Source organism: Diadema setosum, chromosome 1 (genome assembly GCF_964275005.1).
Source record: "Diadema setosum chromosome 1, eeDiaSeto1, whole genome shotgun sequence".
Taxonomy (NCBI): domain Eukaryota; kingdom Metazoa; phylum Echinodermata; class Echinoidea; order Diadematoida; family Diadematidae; genus Diadema; species Diadema setosum.
Window position 1 is genome coordinate 2,353,228 of NC_092685.1, and position 21,933 is coordinate 2,375,160.

General features: G+C 38.0%; 2 protein-coding genes across 2 annotated transcripts in view; one reads left to right on the forward strand and one right to left on the reverse strand.

Annotated features, from left to right (window-relative positions):
• The window catches only part of LOC140233133 (glycogen phosphorylase, brain form-like), a 35,894-nt gene extending 23,108 nt beyond the window's left edge, over window positions 1-12,786 (forward strand). The window contains exons 6-20 of the mRNA XM_072313251.1: window positions 117-228; window positions 731-813; window positions 1,375-1,518; window positions 2,126-2,218; window positions 3,608-3,754; window positions 4,199-4,362; window positions 4,898-5,012; window positions 5,512-5,613; window positions 6,655-6,802; window positions 7,246-7,446; window positions 8,149-8,228; window positions 8,696-8,820; window positions 9,985-10,119; window positions 10,482-10,548; window positions 10,958-12,786. Of these exons, the coding sequence (XP_072169352.1) occupies window positions 117-228; window positions 731-813; window positions 1,375-1,518; window positions 2,126-2,218; window positions 3,608-3,754; window positions 4,199-4,362; window positions 4,898-5,012; window positions 5,512-5,613; window positions 6,655-6,802; window positions 7,246-7,446; window positions 8,149-8,228; window positions 8,696-8,820; window positions 9,985-10,119; window positions 10,482-10,548; window positions 10,958-11,119 (1,878 nt within the window). The 3' untranslated portion in view covers window positions 11,120-12,786. The remainder of the gene's footprint in view (window positions 1-116; window positions 229-730; window positions 814-1,374; window positions 1,519-2,125; window positions 2,219-3,607; window positions 3,755-4,198; window positions 4,363-4,897; window positions 5,013-5,511; window positions 5,614-6,654; window positions 6,803-7,245; window positions 7,447-8,148; window positions 8,229-8,695; window positions 8,821-9,984; window positions 10,120-10,481; window positions 10,549-10,957) is intronic.
• A 2,073-nt stretch (window positions 12,787-14,859) lies between these two features.
• Window positions 14,860-21,933, reverse strand: part of LOC140233143 (hypoxia-inducible factor 1-alpha-like) — a 37,772-nt gene continuing 30,698 nt past the window's right edge. The window contains exon 15 of the mRNA XM_072313262.1: window positions 14,860-21,896. Within this exon, the coding sequence (XP_072169363.1) occupies window positions 21,627-21,896 (270 nt within the window). The 3' untranslated portion in view covers window positions 14,860-21,626. The remainder of the gene's footprint in view (window positions 21,897-21,933) is intronic.

Sequence of the window (21,933 nt, forward strand, 5' to 3'; positions counted from 1 at the left end):
AAACATAGAAGTTTAATTATTTGCAGGAGTATTTGTGAAAAGCTTATATATGTACAAATGTGAAAAGTATAGTATATTTGATGAATATTGTTTCCCTGTGTACAATATTTGTTTAGGTTGTCTTTGCCATGCCGTATGACAGCCCCATCCCAGGCTACAAGAACAACACGGTGAACACCATGAGACTGTGGTCGGCCAAGTCCAAGAATAGCTTTGATCTCACTTTCTGTGAGTTGATTCATCCTTTAACCAGTCAGCTCTTTCATGCCATGCTTTCATAGCTATTGACCTCAATAAACACCCTACCATTTTGGTGATATGGAAATATAAACAATGACAAACTTGTTTTAGAGCAAAAGGCCTTCTAGTTATCACTATTAACACAGACAAATTTGTGAAATATTTAGATCCTGAGTGAAAACCACAACTACTAGACTTACATTACCTGCAGATTGTGCCCAAAGTAAATGAGGTTTGCATTGCTTTGAAGTAGCAAGAAATGTGTGAATAGCATATGTATATCATTCCTTAAGCAAATATTAACCCGTTGAGGATGGCTGATTTTGCTACAACATGAATTTCCCATAGACCCCTGCCCGAGTATACTCGGGACTTGTCCTCAACGGGTTAAGATAATGACATGATATTGAATTGTACGGACTGAAGCATCAGAATTGTATCATTTCCCCAAATTTTATGCCTAAACATTAATATGACTTTAATTTTACAGTCAATGATGGAGACTATGTACAAGCTGTGTTGGATAGGAACAGTGCTGAGAACATCACAAGGGTCCTGTACCCCAACGACAATGTAAGCGTTCATGAATTCTCTCTTTTATCTACACCAGAACCAGTAGACAAGAGAGTTTACAGAGTGATTAATCCTTGTAGTAAAAAAGAAAAAAAAGGAAGAAACCACTCCAGCTTTCTATCAATACTCTTCATAATTGTGAGTCTTATCATTGTAAATGATGTATTTCTAACTGCATTCTAGGACCAGAAGGAATAAAAAGCTGCATTGAATTAATAATGTATTTTTATCTCTGCATTACCTTGAGATAAATGAAATACTTTCACCCTGTAACTGTACATTTTATCAGTTTGAACATAGATGCTTGTAGTGAAAAAGAAAATACCAGGTACTTTCTATTAACATTTTACATTCTTACCACCAGGTAAAGTAACTTCTTGCATTGTAAATGATTTTTGATACACTTGTAGTCAGTATTTTTGATAAGTTGTTGTAGTGTAACATAAGTATGACTCTAGAGACACTTCTCTGTCAAAGGTACGTCCTCAAAACAGATGGATTCATGCAAAGCAAGAGTGAAAGATAGTGGTTGACATATTTTGCTCACTGTTTGTGCCCAAGGTTGTTGAGGGTAAGGAGCTTCGTCTGAAGCAGGAGTACTTCATGGTGACAGCGTCTCTCCAAGACATCATCCGACGCTTCAAATCCTCCAAGTTTGGCTGCAGAGACCCAGTCCGAACCTCCTTTGACAGCTTCCCAGAGAAGGTGTGTTTAGACAGTTCAACCCCTTCCAATGACCATAGATAGGTTTCTTTGATAAAGTGGTCAGCATTTATATTGAGGATTCCATTATCTCTCCATTGGTGTATTTTAATCTGTCGTCTGATTAAACTCCCCATAACAAATAGTTTAAGCTTGTTCTATAGTTCCATACTGCCTATAATATGTATGTTTGTACTAATGTATGTGTGTATGTATGTACAATGTATGTATGTGTATGTGTATGGCAGTGAATTGTTTTAACAAGGAGCCATGTTCTGCTGCGTGCTAAGAGATAAGGTTAGCTTGATTCGTCATGAGTTGAGTGTGATATCTGGAGCACAAACCACAATTGTTGGCCTGGTCTATGATTTGTACCTTGCCATCTCCACATATAGGCAGTTTCTAAGGAAGTTGGGCTCTGTCCTGTGGTATGTGATGCTCTCAGCTCTCAGCTAACTTGTTATAAAAATGTAGTTTTGCAATTACTGTAATGTGCCTAATTATACCGCCTAGAGTCACATAGTGTATAACACACCTTGTTGAAGTCTGGTTAACTGTCAGTATTATATCCAGCCATCTGATGTACCTGTGTCCACTGTGTCCATAACAGGTGGCCATCCAGCTGAATGATACCCACCCCGGCCTGGCCATCCCAGAACTGATGAGGATTCTACTCGACATTGAGGGACTTCCATGGGAGAAGGTAAGAAATCACAGGTTGAATCATTTAGTACACTCAGTTACAGGTCAGAGAACAGAAGTAGTTCCGTCATAGGGAAGACAAGTCTGTCACAGATGTAATTCCCTGGATGATATTCGTAAATTCATGAAATGTGTGCATCATGAATTGATATAAAATCTTTGCCATAAAAAAAAAAAAAAAGATTTAACCCTAACTTACCTGGGGGGGGGGGGGCCATAATGGCCCCCCCCCTCGACAAATTCCGCGACCATTCCGCCGCGCAAAATTTTTTGACCACGCCGCTCACTGACTTTTTACTTTCAAGTCTCGCGCAACTTTTGAGACCAAATTTGTCGCGACCGGGCATACCGTTCCGAAGCCACGCCCCTTCAAAAAATGTTCGTCCACCCCAAAATTGCTCAAAAACGTGATTTTGTGTACAAAGTCAATACAAATTGTGTTTTTTCAATTAATTCATATAAAGATTCATATTTTTAATTTTAATGGCTGAAATAAATGTATTTTAGTATAGCTATGCTTCTAAAGATGTGTATGACAAATTCTGCTGAAAAAAACAACAAAAACAAAAGTTCGAAAAAACAAAGAAATACATTAAAAAATGATAAAACAATAGAAAACATAGGAAATTAATTTTGATACTGATTTTCTTTTTACGTACAAATGTTCGGAATGTCACTAGGAAAATTTAAAACAAAAATCAGCATTCCATAAGCTTTTATAAGCCAATTATAGACGAAAATGAGTTTTTTTGCATATATTTGCATAATTAATTAATTTAAAATAAAAACTGCAAATTTTTTGAAAATTGAACTTAACAGTCTTGTAGATTACATCCGGCTTTATGTTCATGCAAAATTTTGCGGCGATCGCGCGATCAACGGCCGAGATCTGAAGGGGGGGCCATAATGGCCCCCCCCCAGGAATTCAAGCTTGCTAAATAGCCCAGGTAAGTTAGGGTTAAGAATGTAAGAGAAAGTGTTGGACTTGATCCGCACTATTTTGTCTTTGATTTTATAAGCAGATGATTTCATATGAGAAATGATACTGTGGGATAATTGCAATAGTGGATATTGATATATTGATATTCATTTTTACCATCAATATCTTTTCCCACTTTTCATTTAGTGCAGTGTAAGATTTACTGTTGTAGTTGTCAGTTTAATTTTTAATTCCTTTAAGAATAAAATCAGTCAGTCACTGATCTACAAAGTTTCACTTTTTTGTGACATCCGGGTATATTCAGATATGATTCTTGATAACAAATCTCCTTCAATAATAAGTCTTTGAATAATATGTGGGGCACTTTGTACCAGATTCCTTTTGTGATGAATGTTGATGGTAGAAGGGGCCTACTCATTTTATACTAGTATTTCACCTTCTCATCCCCAGGCCTGGCCCGTAGTGGTGAATACCTTTGCCTACACCAACCACACCATCCTGCCAGAGGCCCTAGAGAGATGGCCGGTGGGTCTACTGGAGTACGTCCTTCCTCGCCATCTACAGATCATCTATGAGATCAACATGCACCATCTGGAGGTCAGTCCCACACAAAGATATCGATGTGTGTCTTTCTTTGGGATCGTAATGGTCAACTGACTTTTCACTTGCTGTCTAAAGAGATTGTATCCTGAAATTAGAGGAAAACTGGACTGAAATTCAGTCTGTAGACTGTAAACTCAGTTGCTTTTGATATTCAGGCATATAACAAAACTTTTGTATACTAAAAAGACATGTAAACTAGTTACATTACATTTTTTGGAGAGAAGTTGTCGCAATCGTCAAAATATTTAGCTCTTAAATACGCAAATCATTGATGACAAATATGAAAATGCACATAATGATAGTTATGTTAATTACCAGGCAAGGTAAAAATTCTTGGAATTCGTTGTTTCTCATCATTAAGATATTAAGCTCAATGAACCTTGGGTGATAATGTTTGAAAGTGTCCACATTAATAGTTGATAAATATGTCTCTTGCAGGAAGTTCGACGGCTTTACCCGGATGACCCGGATCGTATGCGCCGCATGTCTATCGTTGAGGAGGGTGACCACAAGCGTATCAACATGGCCCACCTTTCTATCGTGGGTTCTCATGCTGTCAATGGTGTGGCTGCCATCCACTCCAACCTTCTCACAACCAGCGTGTAAGATGAACTTCCTTTTGCTGTCAGCTCAAAGTACACCTTCTAAGATCTGTAGTGTAAGACTGGGAAGTTTTGATATTGTACTTCATATATGTAGCAGTAAAACTACATTTCCAGATAAAGTTTCAGTTTGTGAAAGTTTTCATTCTAAATTTCTTGTCTGTAGTTGCAATGAAACTTTTTGTAAATGTGTTACTCATTACAGGCAGATTGAAATGTTTCTAATGTTCTTGGATAGTCTGCTATTTTAATGTAAGTTTAAATTCAGTAGTGAGGGAAGTATGGGAATTTGATACCATTTATAGTTAGTGGTCATGTGCTAGGCTACTATGCTGATGACAAGCATGGCTTTTCATGATGTGCCAATTTCCTCCATTGATGGCAATTTTACATTGTCTTAAAATGATTTTGATGATGATGATGATGAAGATGATGGTTGTGATTTTGGTGATGATGATGATGATGATGGTGATAAATGATGAGGATGATGATGATGATGATGATGACAGTCAATTTGATTTGTTTTGGTATGAAGCTTCAAGGACTTCTATGAGATGATGCCAGACAAGTTTCAGAACAAGACAAATGGCATCACCCCACGTCGCTGGCTGCTGCTGTGCAATCCTGGCCTGTCTGATGCCATCGCTGACGTGAGTCGACAAAAACGTCTCTTTTCACTAACTACCATCTCATGTCACATTGCTGTTATCAGCTATGGGAGGATCACTACTAGAAGTACTTTTGACATTCTATGTAGGATATTTGCTGTTGGTAGAAAAATCCCCTTTTCTTCCAAGATTTTATTTCATACTTCAGTTATTTAATCAGCAGTAAGGTGCAAATCTGATCCTGTTGATGTTCATATTGGTTGCATATTTATTGAGTTTGTAACCGACAAGTTATCAAGAGCATCATTTCAGTTATAAAGATTTTGGTAAACAGTCTACTCTGATTTAAATTGGATCATATTGATTACTCTGTGTTAAAAGACAGGCCTGCCTTGGTCATGAATTATTGTACCTGTTAATTATAAATGATGTTAAGACACAACTCTTTAAAGCTGAAAATAAGCATGTTATCATTATGGAGCTGGTGTGTGGAGTCATTGATGATGAGACGATGATACTCGGCTTCCTGTCTCTACTGCAGAAAATTGGTGAGAAGTGGACGACGGACTTGTTCCAGCTGAGAAAGCTGGAGCAGTACGTAGCAGACAGAGCTTTCCTCATGTCTGTGCAGCAAGTCAAGCAGGTGAGTGTCATCACTCAGTCACAAAGTGTTTCACAAAGAATTTAAGTCCATCTTGAATTATAAGATCATCTTAAAAACATAGTAGTCTGTGTGTGACTTCAATTGATATATTCTAACTTTCTTATAGAATGAAAATTTGGGGAGGCTTTTTTTTTTTTTTTACATACAGGCATTAATGAACAAAATACAGTAAGGGACATTTTTTTTCTTCTGTAAATTTTGATAACAATTTGAAGTGGATTCTGAAAACATTAGACAAATTGAAACGAGAAACTAATGGCCTACCATAATTCTAAGTTGATCTTGACTTTCAAGTTTGACTTAAATTCTTTGTGAAAATTTCTGAAATTTTTGAAAGCATTTCAGTCAGCATACTCATTGAGCTTATGCAATATTATGTTGCTTTTGGGTTTTAGTACACAAACCCACAACAGCTAGACAGGTCTTGTGGAACTACACCTCAGATAGTATGATGTTCATTGCTTTGTGGGAAAAAAAAAAGAAATCTTCCAGGGTAGAGAGTATGGTAGGAAAAGATGTGGAATCGCATTGTATAAAACCGTCTTGCTATTATGAGCAGATATACCTGTTGATATCAAGGTGCATACCATTAGATATTGTTATGCTTCTCTCAGCCAACTGTCTCATTATTGATGACATCACAAAAGACAGATAATTGAGGGATGGGCCTTTAGTTGGTGCAGACAAAAATAAAACCTTAAATGATTAAGAACATTATATATGTATTTCAGTAAAACAATTCCTGAATTTGTGATATGAAGACCTGTTCACATCGGCAGAAGACGTCGCACACAAAGGACTGAAATTTGATATCAAGAGACCTTGACAAAATTCATATGTTTAGTCGATTAAGAAAGAGTGCTGTGCAAATATTTCTCAGTATTTTATTTTCATGAAGCACAATGATGGGATGTTGTGGACTTCTTGTTTGTTCGTTTGTTTGTTTTTTGTTGTCTTTTAAAAATGATACAAAGGGGGAAACCAGAGTTTCATTGCTCAATTTTCTTGTCCTTCTAACAGGAGAACAAGATGAAGCTTGCCCAATATTTGGAGAAGCAGAATGGAATCCGGATCAACGTCAACTCCATGTTCGATGTGCAGGTGAAGCGTATCCATGAGTACAAACGTCAGCTGCTCAATGCTCTGCACATGATCACATTGTACAACAGTAAGTCAGCAGAACCTTCTTCCCTCAAACATGCCGATTGTATTCATACAGATTGCTGGTTACAACAGTCTTCATATCATACCCAATTCCGTGACAATTAAATGCAGTTGATTTATGCTTTACTAAGACTTTTGCTAAAAGATGATACTATCCAGACAAGTTTTTAATTTCTAAATGATTAACTTTAGCTGCTTATTAGATAATCTCTGGTTTTATGAAGCTCTGCATGGATGTAGGTTGCAGAGTGACTCATTTGAAATCAATCTTGTAAGTGCTGCAAGCTGTTAAACAGTGCTAATTCACCACCGAGAACCAGCATGGTATGCAAAGCAGTGCAGTGTATATGAAAATGCTCTGTTTTATTTACTAAATTTTGAATAAGAATTAAGGTATTGTGATGATTAGTGGTGACCTCTATGGCTGTCTTCCATTGTACACTCCAGGGATCAAGAAGGACCCCAGTGCCGATTTTGTCCCTCGGACCATCATGATTGGAGGCAAGGCAGCCCCAGGATACTACATGGCCAAACTCATCATCCACCTCATCACCAGCATTGGCCGCGTCATCAACAGCGATCCCATCGTGGGAGACAAACTCAAGGTGGTCTTCCTGGAGAACTACCGCGTGTCACTGGCAGAGAAGGGTGAGTGGGATGGATGAAGAATTAGAAGGGTTTCGTTGGGGAGACCCAAAAGTCATTGTCAGTCATAGTTTTCAGGGAAATTGGCTCTGATTGATGGCTACTGATGTTTCACTTGGGTCAGAAATGTATTGAGATAATGAGATATTAGAGTGAACATACCTTTATCTGTGACTTCCCAGTTAGGCGTTGCCAGTGCAATAACTGAAATACAGACAAGTAGCAACTTCAAGCAATACATTGTTGGAAGGATTGTATTTTTTTGTGGTATTTGTTTATATGTTTCATATTGACTTGTGTAGTAAGCAGACATGATGCATGAGTTTTACAAAGCTTAAGTGAATGTGTTGAAAAATGTACGTAGAATGAAAGATAGGGGTATTCCTTTTACTGTTCATTCTTTTATCTTCTTATCCATGTATGCCACTTTCCTTCCATCCGTCCCCATTTTCTCCATCCTTCACTTTTCCTTCTCATCTATCCTCTCTTACCTTCTATCAATCAATACATACTTCATGTACCCTTCTCCTCCTATCTCTCCATTCTCCTCCTTTCTCCCACTTCCCTCCATCTTATCTTCTCCATCCATTCTTCTCTGGTATCCATCCTTCCCTCCGTCCCCCTTCTCCCACCTGTCGTCTCTTCCTTCTCCCCTCCCTCCCTCCCTCCTCCTCCCTCCTCTGTCTTCCCCTGTTCTCCCTGCAGTGATCCCTGCCTGTGACCTGTCTGAGCAGATCTCTCTGGCAGGCACTGAGGCTTCGGGCACTGGCAATATGAAGTTCATGGTAAGATTCACAAAGTTTCACATTTCTGCTTCATCTAATGATCAATGCAAACAGCAAAAGAAGATAATTTCAAATTGTCACATGTTAGAAAGTACATGTGGCTCTTATTCTCTGGCTTTGAAGTTTGTGGTGTGAATAAATGTAATATCTATTTTCTGCCTGTTTACTGCGAATCACTGTGTTTTGATGTTTTCCCGTGGAAGAAGCATTTTACTTATTGACATTCAAGTGCAAGCAACATCCTTGTGGTAGCATGGATGTGGAAATTTGATTTCATATCAACGTTGGCTAAGCATTAAAGCTGAAGGTGAGGTCAGCATTGCTCATGAGAGATACATCAAAATCATAGAATTGTGTTGTGTGTTGTAAGTGATGTTGGCAGGAAAAATATCACAACTTGTGTCCATTTTCGGTCAGAAAAAGTTGTTAATGGATAGTACTGTCTCTTTGAAACCTTAATTATGCAGTTGAACGGAGCTCTGACGATTGGTACCCTGGATGGAGCTAACGTGGAGATGAAGGAGGAGATGGGAGATGATAACATTTTCATCTTTGGGATGACGGTGGAGGAGGTGACTCAGAGGAGACCAGGGTGAGAATGGTTTGAAGCTTTTATCACCAGTCAGTGAAGAACATGGGAGCAAGATAATACAAGTCATCAAGTGTTAGATGCAACATCTAATGGTCCTGGGGGATGGTTGCCTCTTCCACTTTTTTGAAATGTATTCACAGCATTTGAAGGTAAAACATAGTTTTGGTACGCCAGTGAGAACTGTCAAATTTTGCTCCAAAATGTACATGTATGCCTAAGAAATGTATGGACCAACGCTGTAATAACAAGATATTTGTTGGGTAATGACGAAAATGTGAAATATTAACCAAAAGGTTCACTGGAGTGACAATCTCAGAACTTACCCAATCAGGGTCAGGCTAACTCAGACTCAGGGACAACTTGGCTTCGCTTTGAAATGTCCCTCTGGAATGTACAGTGTTGTACTATGGAAGAGCTTCATGTTCTGGCTTGTTGCACTTTTGGTTCGAGTTGATAAAACAGCGCGCATCAAAGAACCTCTTTGGCGCGCATCCAAATGAACTTGCGCCTGTGTATAAAATATGGCATTCACAAACTGCATATAAATTGTCTGAAATAGGGCTGAGATGTACCCGAGACCAAGTTAGTCTGTACCCTTCCTGAATAAAAGATGGTATACAGACTTTTGTTTTGATCTCAAAATACTCCAAAACAAGTCATCATCCGGACCAATTGTGTCAGCCAGGTAAGTTTCTTGCTCGACTCTTTTGATATACTGCAAGCAAATATGAAATGGTGCAAGACAATGTTTTCACTTTAATGGGCTGTAGAAGTGCAGGTGTGCTGCTGCACGAAGCCTTTTAAACAAAGCCCCATTTTACCGCTTGGTACACATAGTTGTAACATAAATGAAACTTTAATATTTGTCATTAGGATGGGACGCCATTAGACCTGTCAAGAACTGGATCAGAAGTGAGGTCATATTATTGGAGTGACCTCACAAGCTTTGGTCAAGAGGCCAAAAGTGAAGTGTATATGATAGGCACAATATATTTCAAATGATATCTATTAGGTATGATGGGTAATGACCCCCCCCCCCCCCCAAAAAAAAAAAAAAAGAAAAAAGAAAAAGATATACACAAGTCAACAGCTTACCAAACTTAACTCGAAGGATACTAATTATTAATCAATTGATTTGTCTGTTGCAATTCTTTCTGGTTGTAGGTACAACCCACGTGAGTATTATGAGAAGAATGCTGAGCTGAAGCAGGCCATTGACCAGATCCAGGGCAACTTCTTCTCGCCCAACAACCCCGGCACCTTCCAAGACATTGTTAACTCCCTGCTTCACCACGACACGTAAGTCAGATGAACCGTCTTGCTGTCATTGTGGAAAATTGCAAGAAGCGTGATGATGCTGCTGCTCAGATAACTGATTTCTGTCAGGGAAATTTGTCTTTGAATATATTGATATTATGAGAGTAATGGACTCACTCACTATGGAGCATGATTTAAAAGTGAATAGTCCTTTTCCAAGCAGTAGATCATGTTCTTTATCTGTTGAAAATTTATGAGATGATAATATGAAATTTTACATGTTGCATTTGATTTGGAAAACTCATCCCCCTCCCCACCCACACACAAAACATTACATGAATAGCTTCCAATGATGTAGCCCTCCTAACTGATCTCTGTGAATATATGAATTGTCTGTATTCCAGGTACATGCTCCTGGCCGACTATGAGTCTTACATCGCTGCTCAGGAGAGGGTCAGTGAACTGTTCTTGGTGAGTGTACAATGCCTTCATGTCAGTCTTTATAATGCAAACATTGTTTTAGCAGAGCAGATCTTCCTTCTCACTACAAGAATCACTTCACCCCCTGCCATCTTTAGTTTTCTCTCAATCTAAACAAATAAAGTAGTATCTGTATTGATGGCAGTGAAAGTGATGTCTGATGAAACGAAAACCTGAATGTTGTTACACAAACAAGTTGTAGATGATGCAACCAGACAGTAAAAGCAGTGGGTTCTAGTTGTTTTTTCCCCAACAAAATTATTGTCCCTTTATAACATTGCTTTACTAAATGTACTGGAAAGGTACATTTTGAAACTCGGGCTGTTCCACAACAGTCCTTTTTATGTGAATTATTGTGTGTCCTTAATTCTGACCTTTCTTCCTTTTGTTTTGTCATCAGAAACCCAAGGAGTGGGCAATCAAGTGTGTGCGTAACATCGCCGCCTCGGGCAAGTTTTCCAGCGACCGTACCATCGGTGAGTATGCACGAGAAATCTGGGGGGTGGAGCCCAACTCCATCAAGCTCCCGGACCCACATGAGCCCCCTGTGGGACGCGAGTAGCTTGGTGAATCCAGAGACGGCTTCCACTCACGGCAATCTCCACAACTCACTTGATTTGACATCCACAGGAGTCATCAGACTCAACATCACATCGACTTGAATCTGTTTTGTTTTATTTTATCTCCCGTTCAGGAAGTTATATCTTATATTCAGTGTGATTCAGTAATCATGTTAGTGATATAAATGGTATTTATTTCAGAGAATCCATACCACCTCACATTGTCTGTGTACATCTTAAAGCATTATGACTAACTAAAGAATAAGCTATATACCTTGGTATACAAGAGTAGGTACAAATCAGTAGGTTCTGCTAACTGATAGAAAAACTCTGTGAGTTCATAAGTAATGGCACTGTGGCTTGTAACTGTGATCCCTTGTACTTGTATAACCAATATCTCTGAAAACGGCAATGCTCAGGCAGAACTGTGTAATCAACCATGATATAATGGCACATATGTACGGCTTACTACACTCAGTGGAGCTCTAGTCATTTGATAGTGAATATACTTGCATGCAGGTTGTCTGCTCACTGGTATAATATCAGTGGGAAACATTGTAGTAGGTTTTTCTTGATATAATGAAGCGTTGTGGGGCATCCTTAAAATTTGAATTCAGTCAGTGGACATGATGAAGCTTTGTAACCCCATGTGACTAGAGCAGGTACTCCTTAATGTGAAGTCATTTACACTGCCACTGTCAAACTCTGCACATTTTGACACATAAAAGCAGAAAAGGCTGACGCACTGACATATATCATTAGAAATTAATGTGTGTAGATGATACAAGTTGACCTTTGACCTGATTGATAGAAGAGAGCATGTTTTGTACAAAGAAGAGCATATCTGAAGGAAAATTATTTTGTAGGAACCTGGAAGACAGAGGGACAGATGAAAGAAATTATAGTGTCATTGGACGAGTGAGGACCACTTGAATATCAACATGTCATCTGACATGATGCTCGGTAGAGCCAGTTTTGAGGTGCATAGATAATGTTAAAACATGTCAGAACAAATCTAAGCTGCTGTACCTTTATGGAGACTTTCACTGATCTCTTGTTGTGGTTATCCACACTTTGCTTTTAAGCACTTTTCTGTTAAAAATAACTTTCCTTGATTCTGATTGTGCCTGAAATAGTACATGTAGTATCCTGCTTTAAATAGATGAATGATTTTGTGTAATGTCCTTTGATAGAAATTTACAACAGAATTAAATGTTGCTAACTTCCAAAGTTCTCAGCCATGCTAGGTATTATTGATTTGTTTTTCTTCCTTTGATAGGACCTCTGTGTGCCAAGCAATGTTTTTATGCTGTGTCTGTTAATTCAGAATTTCTTCACACCTTAGTGAGTCGTTCTGATGTTGTTTGTGGTTTAGTCTGAGTGAATCTGCCTCTCAGTGAATAGTCTTAGGAGAAATGAAATATTTTGTGAGAGTAGTCAGTATTTTCAATGCCAGTTGATATACATTTGTAAAAGAATGATAGTAAGACGACTGTGTGCTTTATTTGTGTTAAATGCATAGATCTTATATGGAGTTGCCAAAGCTGCTGCAAGTTGGTGAGGATAATTGTGATTGTGTGAAACACAACGTGTCAGACAGCATAGTTGATTTTTGTTACCATGGCAATGAAAAAAAAAGAGAAATATACTACTATTTTGTCTAAATGAACAGTAAGCCAACAATGTCCCAGTATGTGGTCTCTATGAATCTCAACTAATTCTGCATGTGCTTCCAAGACATTTTCTACTGTAGGTGTAAGTCGATGACAGCACAGTTATGAGATATACCAGCATTGAACTGCTGCTGGTTGTTGTCTCTTTTTTTTTTGGGGGGGGGGTGATTCATAAGTTTAGATGTAATCATGGCTAGCAGTGGAGCTCATAAATTCACCAAATGGAAAGAGATAGAAAGTTGGCCAGCCAAAATACCACTAATGCCAAAGAGCTGCGCAAATTTAGCATCATCTCTAACATTCAGAAGTCTAGCTGTATTGAGTTGATGTAAAGCAGGCTACTGTGCAGCGTCACTCCAGCAGCCAGTTTTTCGTGGTCACCATTTGTCAAAGTAAATCTACAATACCCCTTTCTCTGCTAGGGACTTTGGACAGTGTGTATAACGCTGTGGGGTTTTCTGTGCCAAACAACACTCAAAGCACACAATGGGTTAAATGTAGCTAGAAAACTTATGTGTAGTTGATATCTGTTTTGGACTAGCTCACATGTATACTAATGAAGGCTGATGTAATTAAATGTATTCCCCTCCTTTTGAATGAGGGCTTAATCACCAACGATATGTGATCAGTGGTGCTGTGGGGTAGATGGGTTAATGAAAGCAATGTCTACAAAGGAATGTTACAATTTGTTTTTAGTAGAGACTGCATTTGATGTTTGTATTTTCATGATTTTTAAAATACATGGAGTTTTGGTGGATATTTGCTTTCAGAATAGAAATAATTATGAACAATTTTCTTTAGATGCATTGTTGACAGCGCATGTTTTTTATGACAGAAGCTTCAAATGTCGAAATCATGCATTTGATGTTGAATTTTATTTTATTGATATGCATGGAAAATCATGTCTATTTCATTATCCAGTACTTGACTGTGTCCCAACATGCAGAACAATTATATTAAAGGAATTCAGACTAATTTGCCCTGTTGGCTAGTTGTGAAGTGTGTATGAAGAGAGAATAATTAAAGCACATCCTAACTAGACAGGAAAGAGTTTTAGAGTCATTTCTTGGAGGGGATTCAAAGATAACACTGGTTTTTAAATAGGAAAAGTTCCCTAGTGCAAGCATTTTCTCATCATTTTTGTTTGTTTTGTCGTTTTCTGTGAGGATTCATAGACACAGTGTGAATTTCTATAATCCTTCATCTTACTAGGTTAAAAAAAAACACGTTTTCCCTCTTACTTTATGCACTCTGATACCCAACATCAGTAGATTATGCAGGAAATGCAGAACTAAGAAACCAGCGTGGAGTTTTTGTGAACAAATTGTCTTGCAAAATGACTTTAGGCAGGAGTTTCACCTACTACATTTACAAACAAGATATCAAATCTCATTCAAATGCTTTCTAAACGAAATCCTATCATGTGCATTATACATCACAGTCTGTTGGAAACACACAGCTTCCCTTACAAATCAAACACAATCAACAACTAGAAAAGCACTCTGAGAGCGCAGACCTCCGCCAAGCATGCAGCTCATTTCCACCACTGATCTTGTTCTTCCATAGAGATATCAGTGATTTCCACCCATAGACACTTATAGTATTGTGTGCTGAAAGTCGCCCAATTTCCCAATATAGAAGCCTTTGTTACATCATAAACCCTCAGCTGCACGGAGCACCTCGCCCTACCATGCAAACCTCAATACGCACAGCCTGAACTCCCAAGTTCATTGACCCTACCTGCCAAAATGTCAAGAATCCTTCATAAATTCCCCCAAAATTCTTGGATCACTACCAAAAGTTAATCATTTGTTACTTGTGTCATTCTCAACCTTTCCTGCGAGTTTCATCCAAATCCGTTAACTACTTTTTGAGTTATTTTGCACACGGACAAACTAACTAACTAACTAACTAACAAACCAACGGTGATGAAAACGTAACCTCCTCCCTTGGCGGAGGTAATAACAACAATAAGTCACATCAATGAACAGTTTTCCAAAGTAGTCTATTCAAGTGGATACAACAACATACAGATCACAAATGGCAACATTTTTTTTTTTTTTTTTTTTTGCATTTATTTCATGGGATCAACATTAAAGCACCAGCACATATAACTGTGTATGGGTTAAAAGGGCTGAAGCAGCATTAACGCTTAATCAATATGCAATCAATCAATATGCATTATTTTTTTTTTACCATTGTGTAGGGTGGAAATCAATTATAACCAATTCTACAGGAGTCCAACTACATTCCCAGTTCATGAGTTGTTACATCTGCTCCTCTCATGACCAAAAAAAAAAAAAAAATAATAATAATAATATTAATAATAAATGAAAAAAAGATAAAAAAAAAAGAATAACTTCCTCCTCAATGTTCTTTCTCAGCATTGATGAAAAATCCAACAGTCTTGAACTATCAAACTATTTGACCATTCATAGTGAGCATCACTCCCTTCAGTGATAAAGGCAAACAAACTTGAAAGAAAAAAAAAAACAAATCCAACTGTACAACAATAAAACAACAGAAAATGCTATCTTGACACTCAAAACAGTCATGAAAATGAGCAGCTAGTTTGTGAAGATCTATAATATGTCCATGATATTCTTAAAGGGCTGGTATAGTATTGGTTGAGGTGAGGATTCGGCTTTTTAACTTTTTGAGAGATAGAGTACTTAGAAACCATGGGTGCGTTCGAGCGCTCTAAAGCGAACCAAAGCGAAGCGAACCAAAGCGAACTGAACTAAAGCGTACCGTACCGTACCGTACCATGCCAATTTTGGTGCGTTCGAGCGCTCTGTGGAGAAAGCGTACCTCACGAGTTATTTTTAGAAAAGGTCACGCTTGTTTACAGCAAGAATGTCATTCACCTCTCGCTTGAACTACTTACAGCTGTCCCGAACAAAGAGAATGATGTTTTTGCATTGTGACGTATGCGCTTGATACGCGCATGCTTTACAACAAACTTTTGGTACGCTTTGGTACGCTTTTGGAGCACATCGGGAAGTGGTCCACTTTTGGCTCGGTACAGTACGGTACAGTACACTTTAGGAGCGTTCGAACGCTCCTCTGGCGTGGGTACGGTACGGTACAGTTCGCTTTAGGAGAGCGCTCGAACGCACCCCATGTGATGGAATACTAAGGAGCATGTGATTCTAAGAGGAACTCAGTAAGTTTATTTGATGAAAATTGGTTTTTTGAAATGGTTGAGATATCCAAAAACAAAGTAAAACAAAGCAATCCTAATAAAAGGAGGGTCCCACCATTTATTAGGATCACTTTGTTTTGGATATCTCAGCCATTTTAAAGCTAATTTTCACAAAATAAACTTTGGATCCCTCAGAATTATATGCTCTTTCTTATTTCATAAAAGATTTCTCATTAACTCACCACAAAAAGAGTTAAAAAACTGTAGTCCCATCTCAACCAAACCTATACCATCCCTTTAGGAGTTGGTCTAAAGAAAATTAAAGTTAAACTGGTGACTAACTTTATTATGGATTAGTGGCATGATTAATTCACTACTTCATTATCTTGCGGGAAGCTGACTGCTACATGATGTTTGCAGTATTTGATGCAATGGCCCATCAGCATTTGACATACAAGTCAGAAGAAGCCACGGAAGGGAACTCTATTTAACTCCATTTCAAACTTTCACTACCAGCACATCATGCTGATATCCATTTCGATACAAAAATAGACAAGTGTATTTATACCAGAATAAGGCCATGCAAATAATGATAAAAAATATAGTAACTGGTATCGTGATAGTTGTATCACCAGAATTTAACATTCTTGTATTTATGCTTGTGGCATCGCTCCTATATTTCAAAAGTTGTCACATACCATTGGTAACATTCAGTAATCATAGGATTTTTTTCTCTTTCTTATCTTTTATTCTTAAAGGGCAACATTTTCATTACTAATCAAATTCACATGACACAAATAAATGACATACATGTACGTCTGAAATAAACACTTCTCCTAGAGGAGCATACGCTTGTTAATTCCATGGCACATATTAAAACCTAGACTACTACAGATACAGTCATACATCTTGTACATTACATACCAGAGTAAGAGTGTAAGCCTTACGCTTTAGTGTCTATTTTTTGTTTTAATTCAAAACTGGAAACAAAAGGAATTTGTGTGTAATTTCACTGTATCAAAACCAGTCTTTGTTAAAATAATGGATTATACTGATGTCATTTAATCAGTTCATCTCAAAAAGTTGCACTCCAGAAGTAGGAGTTTCTAAATTTCTGTACCTTCTCTCTCTCTCAGTACAATAAAAAGGAATCAAGAGTACATGTAAAAAATAATGCCTCCGGCACCCTTCGGTGCGGAGGCATAAAAAAAGAAGAAGTAATGTAGTAATGTAGAGCTTTCTAGAATGCCCACAGACCACAACATTTTTTTCTAACCCTGTACTAAAATGCGATATTCAATCAATGCAACATTACATCAAAATGTTGAATTTTCTCCTACAATCTGTCAAAAAGAGGCTCTATTTTCATGATTTCTACAATAATGATAATAATAATAATAATAATAATCTAAAAAAAAAAAGACTGATAGAAACCAATGCAACCCCCTCACCTAAAGATGATAATAACTTCCACCAAATTCAAAGAATTTGTTACCAGAACTTGCTCTTTGTCTACAAGAACATCACACAAAATATTGAGAGTATGCAGCTGAACTGGAGAATACCTGGTATATTTCGGCTACATCCCGTACACACGATGTTTTACAGGTGTTTCCAAGACAATTATGATAACCTAACTTGGGACTGGTAAACCAGGATATAGGCAATGGAGCTTGTGCTTACCAGGTACTCATCTTTCAGAAGGATGTGCATTTAATATTTACACTGTCATTCTAACACTCAAACATTAGACAAAGACACAGCTTAATCTATGCAATTTTCCACATTCTACAGCTGAAGGTTTGCAATGTTTGCAAACTGGAGAAACAACACCTAGAAAAAAGATATGAAGGTAACAAAACATGGGTTTTTTTTTTTTCATGATCGACAAGAAGTCAAATGTACACACACGCTACTCCAAAACTAACAACACAGCAACAACTCGGGTTACTTTCTCATAAACATCTGTGCTTAAAATGCAAATCTTTCCTAGTATATGTATAGTCCCATAAGCATGATACAGAAAGCTGTTTACAGCACATTGATTTCATACAGCAGATAAAATATTTTTTTTCCTTTGCATTGATTCCCACCACAACCATTTTATTTCAGATACGAAAGCACTAAAAATACATCCTAATCACTTGAGATACCTATGCTACCACACACACTACTTTTACAGTGATATAGATTACATCCAATCTGATACACATCTGCAAGATAGCTACAGACAGCTACTTTATGTGATTTTTAAACATGACAAAATCATTGCTGGAATAGAGCATAAACTGTATGTCAGAGAATTAAACATTTTTGTCCCCTTTCTCTGTGTTGGCACTCATTTGTGGCGGGGGACTTGGGCAGATTTCAGAAATCAAGGCATAAAAACACATTCACAGTGTAAGTACTTGGCAAGATATTTTATATTTAACTGACATCACATTGCAGACTTGGGACAAGAGAGCTGTGTGACTTGACAGCATAAAAATTGAGTTGGACAAGAAGATCAAAAAGGATTTGGCACTGGTTTGTGGCACACTGCTGGGAATACCTCAATAGCAATTACAGTATTGATGACATGTTCGATGTACGCACTGGACTTATGACTATTAACTACAGCTGTCGTTTGCCAGTGAAATGTTGGTGCTATGGTTTATTACGGAGGATGAGGCAAACAACGATAATTCTTCCTCCTAAAATTTGACTCTTCCTGCAATACTATCCAAAGTTTAATATCAGAGAGGAGTCCAATATCTTTGAGGCGGTGCAGAGTACTATTCAGTCTTAACGCACTATCAAAGCAGAGATATACCAAACAGCATAAGGGGCAAAAATGTGTTGTCGGTTAGCTTAGGAACTGTGCAAGTGTACACATCAACATGAATTCATGAGATTGAAGCTATTGTATAAGCAAAAGAAAAAAGAAGAGTAACCTGCACAATATTGGCAAAATTTTGTGATTCTGCAGCAGATTAATGAAAGCATAGTTTTACAATTACGCATATGCATACAAGATTGTGAGAATGCCCTTCTCGGCAAAGAGGTTGATTTAGTGCCATGGATGAGCTGGGGGAAAGAGGAAGTTAAGTTTTTGTGACCTGCAACTTGAATTCCTAGTTTCAGACATGTCAATGAGTTTGAAAATCTTGCTGCAAATCTCAACAGTCATGTGGAACGCAAGCAATACTGCTTATGGCATATTACACTGAAAGTACAGCTCAAGGGGGGAGGGGCAGCATAATAGGCATTCTACAAAGTACCCAACATCTTGTCAATTTCAAGACTTCTAAATACAATGATATAGTGAGTACCATGCTACTATACCCACTATAGTACTATAGAGGGTATTCAAGTGTTCAGTAATTTCACATTAACACCTACAATGATCAAACACAGGGCAAAGTGCCAGTTCTCTGGTCATCACAGCAATTTGCATTGGATATGACACCTCAAAACCTTTCTGTACACATGAAGGATTATATCTCGCGCTGTTGTTGTTCTTTCCAGGTACAATGCAATTTTATGCTCTGATTATACATTTAGTACACATACAGTGATTAAAGTGCATAAATAGCCAGACAGAAAAGCTGTAGATAATGTCCCACATGCAGATGAGGAAATACTTGCAAATTGTACATCCATTTAATCAGTTTCGAGCATCGACGGGGGTAGTAAAGCGTTCCTAGAATTACTACTTCAAGTCTCTTCCTCCACAAAGATACACAAATAGGGATGCAGCTCTAAGAAGCTTCCATATGCAATTGAAACAAAATATACCGCAGCAATATCTCCACCCACACAACAAGATTCACTATCAGTAAGGATACTACATTCTCTGTATGCAACATGGTGTACATGTACAACGGAACTGTTCACAAAGAGACTTGATTCAGCACAGAAACTCCTCCACATCTCAACTCAAGTCTCCTTGCTGTGATCCACTTTTTCTTCAGACCTTGGCGAAGCACATTATTAAATGGATCTTCCATCTGTTTCCTCTCTACACAACCCAACCCTGTACATTATAACAGTACAGTAGACACTACACTGGAGTCACTCTATAAGAGCCATGTCTTTTCCTCCCAGTTTCATCTCTCAAAATCTCACAGAGCAATGCCCCCATCTTTCTAAATAAATCTGCACATTGTACTCTTTCATGTCTTACAGGAGTTGACAGAACTCCTTGGCCATTATATCAGCAAACATTAATGTTTCCTAAGATCAATACTAGTAATTGATACAATTGCCTACAAAGCATTTACTGTACATTAGACTGCTTCTGAATGCTATCACATTGAGTGATTCTAAGATTAAAAGTACACCAAAGAAAAGAATATATACAGAACAAAACAAATACAATCATCACAGAGTATTAAGAGAAAAGCAAACCTAAAAAGTAAGTCATTATAAAAGATGAAAACAAAATATGCATTGTAACAGCTAGAAGCATCTGCCTCCAATACATCGGGTGCAGCATCATGTACAAGTTTATGGCTTTCTGCAAGTAAAGTTTGAGAGAAGTCCCCCTTTTCGGTAGGGTTCAAGGCACCCAAGACAAAAGTGATTTAACCTTGCACCCTACTATCTTCACAGTCTGGATTTCTTCATTTCTTTCATGTTTGCTCTGGAATCCACAGACACTTCCTTGACTACTGCTAAAAACTTAGCTAACTTAGTATACATCTTTGACATCATCAAAAATCCATCTCAAATAAATTTATATTCAAGAATAAAGCTTTATATATTCATTTGTCACTTTTCTCTTTCAGGGACACACACAACATATCTTACATCATATTAAATATATTTCATCATATCAAATGCTTTGCTTTGTCTTTTTTTTCCTCAAGAAAATACTTACTTTAATTGACTATATACAGCACATAAAGGATTGAATCCCCAAAATAAAAGTATTCATTCATTATTTGTGATCACAGCCTAGGAAAACTGAAAAACTAAGTTTTTCTAAAATATAAATACAATTACTTACAGATGAATGATCACTGACATGTGGGAGGTATGAAACATATTTTGTGCTTCATTCCAAATTTGTCAAGAGAAAAGTTTGTATCAATCCATGCAACTGTCCAAAGCCTAATTCACATTGTATCTCTACAGTACAAACATGTATTGGAATACTTGGAAGGTCTTACCCTAACAGTGGTAGGTCAAATTTATCTACTGCTAGCATGCGACTAAACTCACCTATACTTTCACGATGAATTTCTTTTGGTCATGCAATTGACATGATTGAGCATTATCAGACAGCATTATCCGCTATGCTATCAGAACTACATTGTAATTACCTGTGTCCAGTAACACTATATTGATTGGGAGGCAAAAACCTTTGCTCTTGATGATATATTTACATGATTATAATTATCCTACACGACAGTACACAATCACATTTGTACACACCAACACACCCACCCACACACACACACACACACACACACAGGTAAGAATCAATACCCTTGTAAAAATACTATTTTACATACAGTACAGACTTAAAGTGCACTGCCAACCCTTCAGTCAATACTTTTTCAAGGAATTATAAACACTTCTGCATCTTTGTACGGTAACTTTGCAGTGACAACAATAAACTTGAGCTTAGGAGAGGCCAGAGTTGGCTACATACCACCACTGCTCTTTTCTTCTACTCTCTATCACCGTTGATGTGGTCACCACTGGTCAGTAGGTGGCTGTAGTTGGGTCCAGTGCCTGTAGGAGAGCCTCGCCTTGCAGCAGACCATAGGTGTTTTGCAGCGGGGCATTGACCTCTGCATCCATGTTGTTGATGAGTGGCAGCGCAGCATCCAGGGACAAGCCATCCCTGCCCAGGAGTTGGGTGATGCTACGTTTGCGCTGCATTCCACTTTGCTGGTCACTTCCCTCAGCAGTGGCTGACTGCTGTGAAGTCTGGAAGCTGGTATTGCCGCTGTTGGTGTTGGTAGCAATAACCTGACAGGATTCACAACACAAAGGAAGAGGTTCAGCT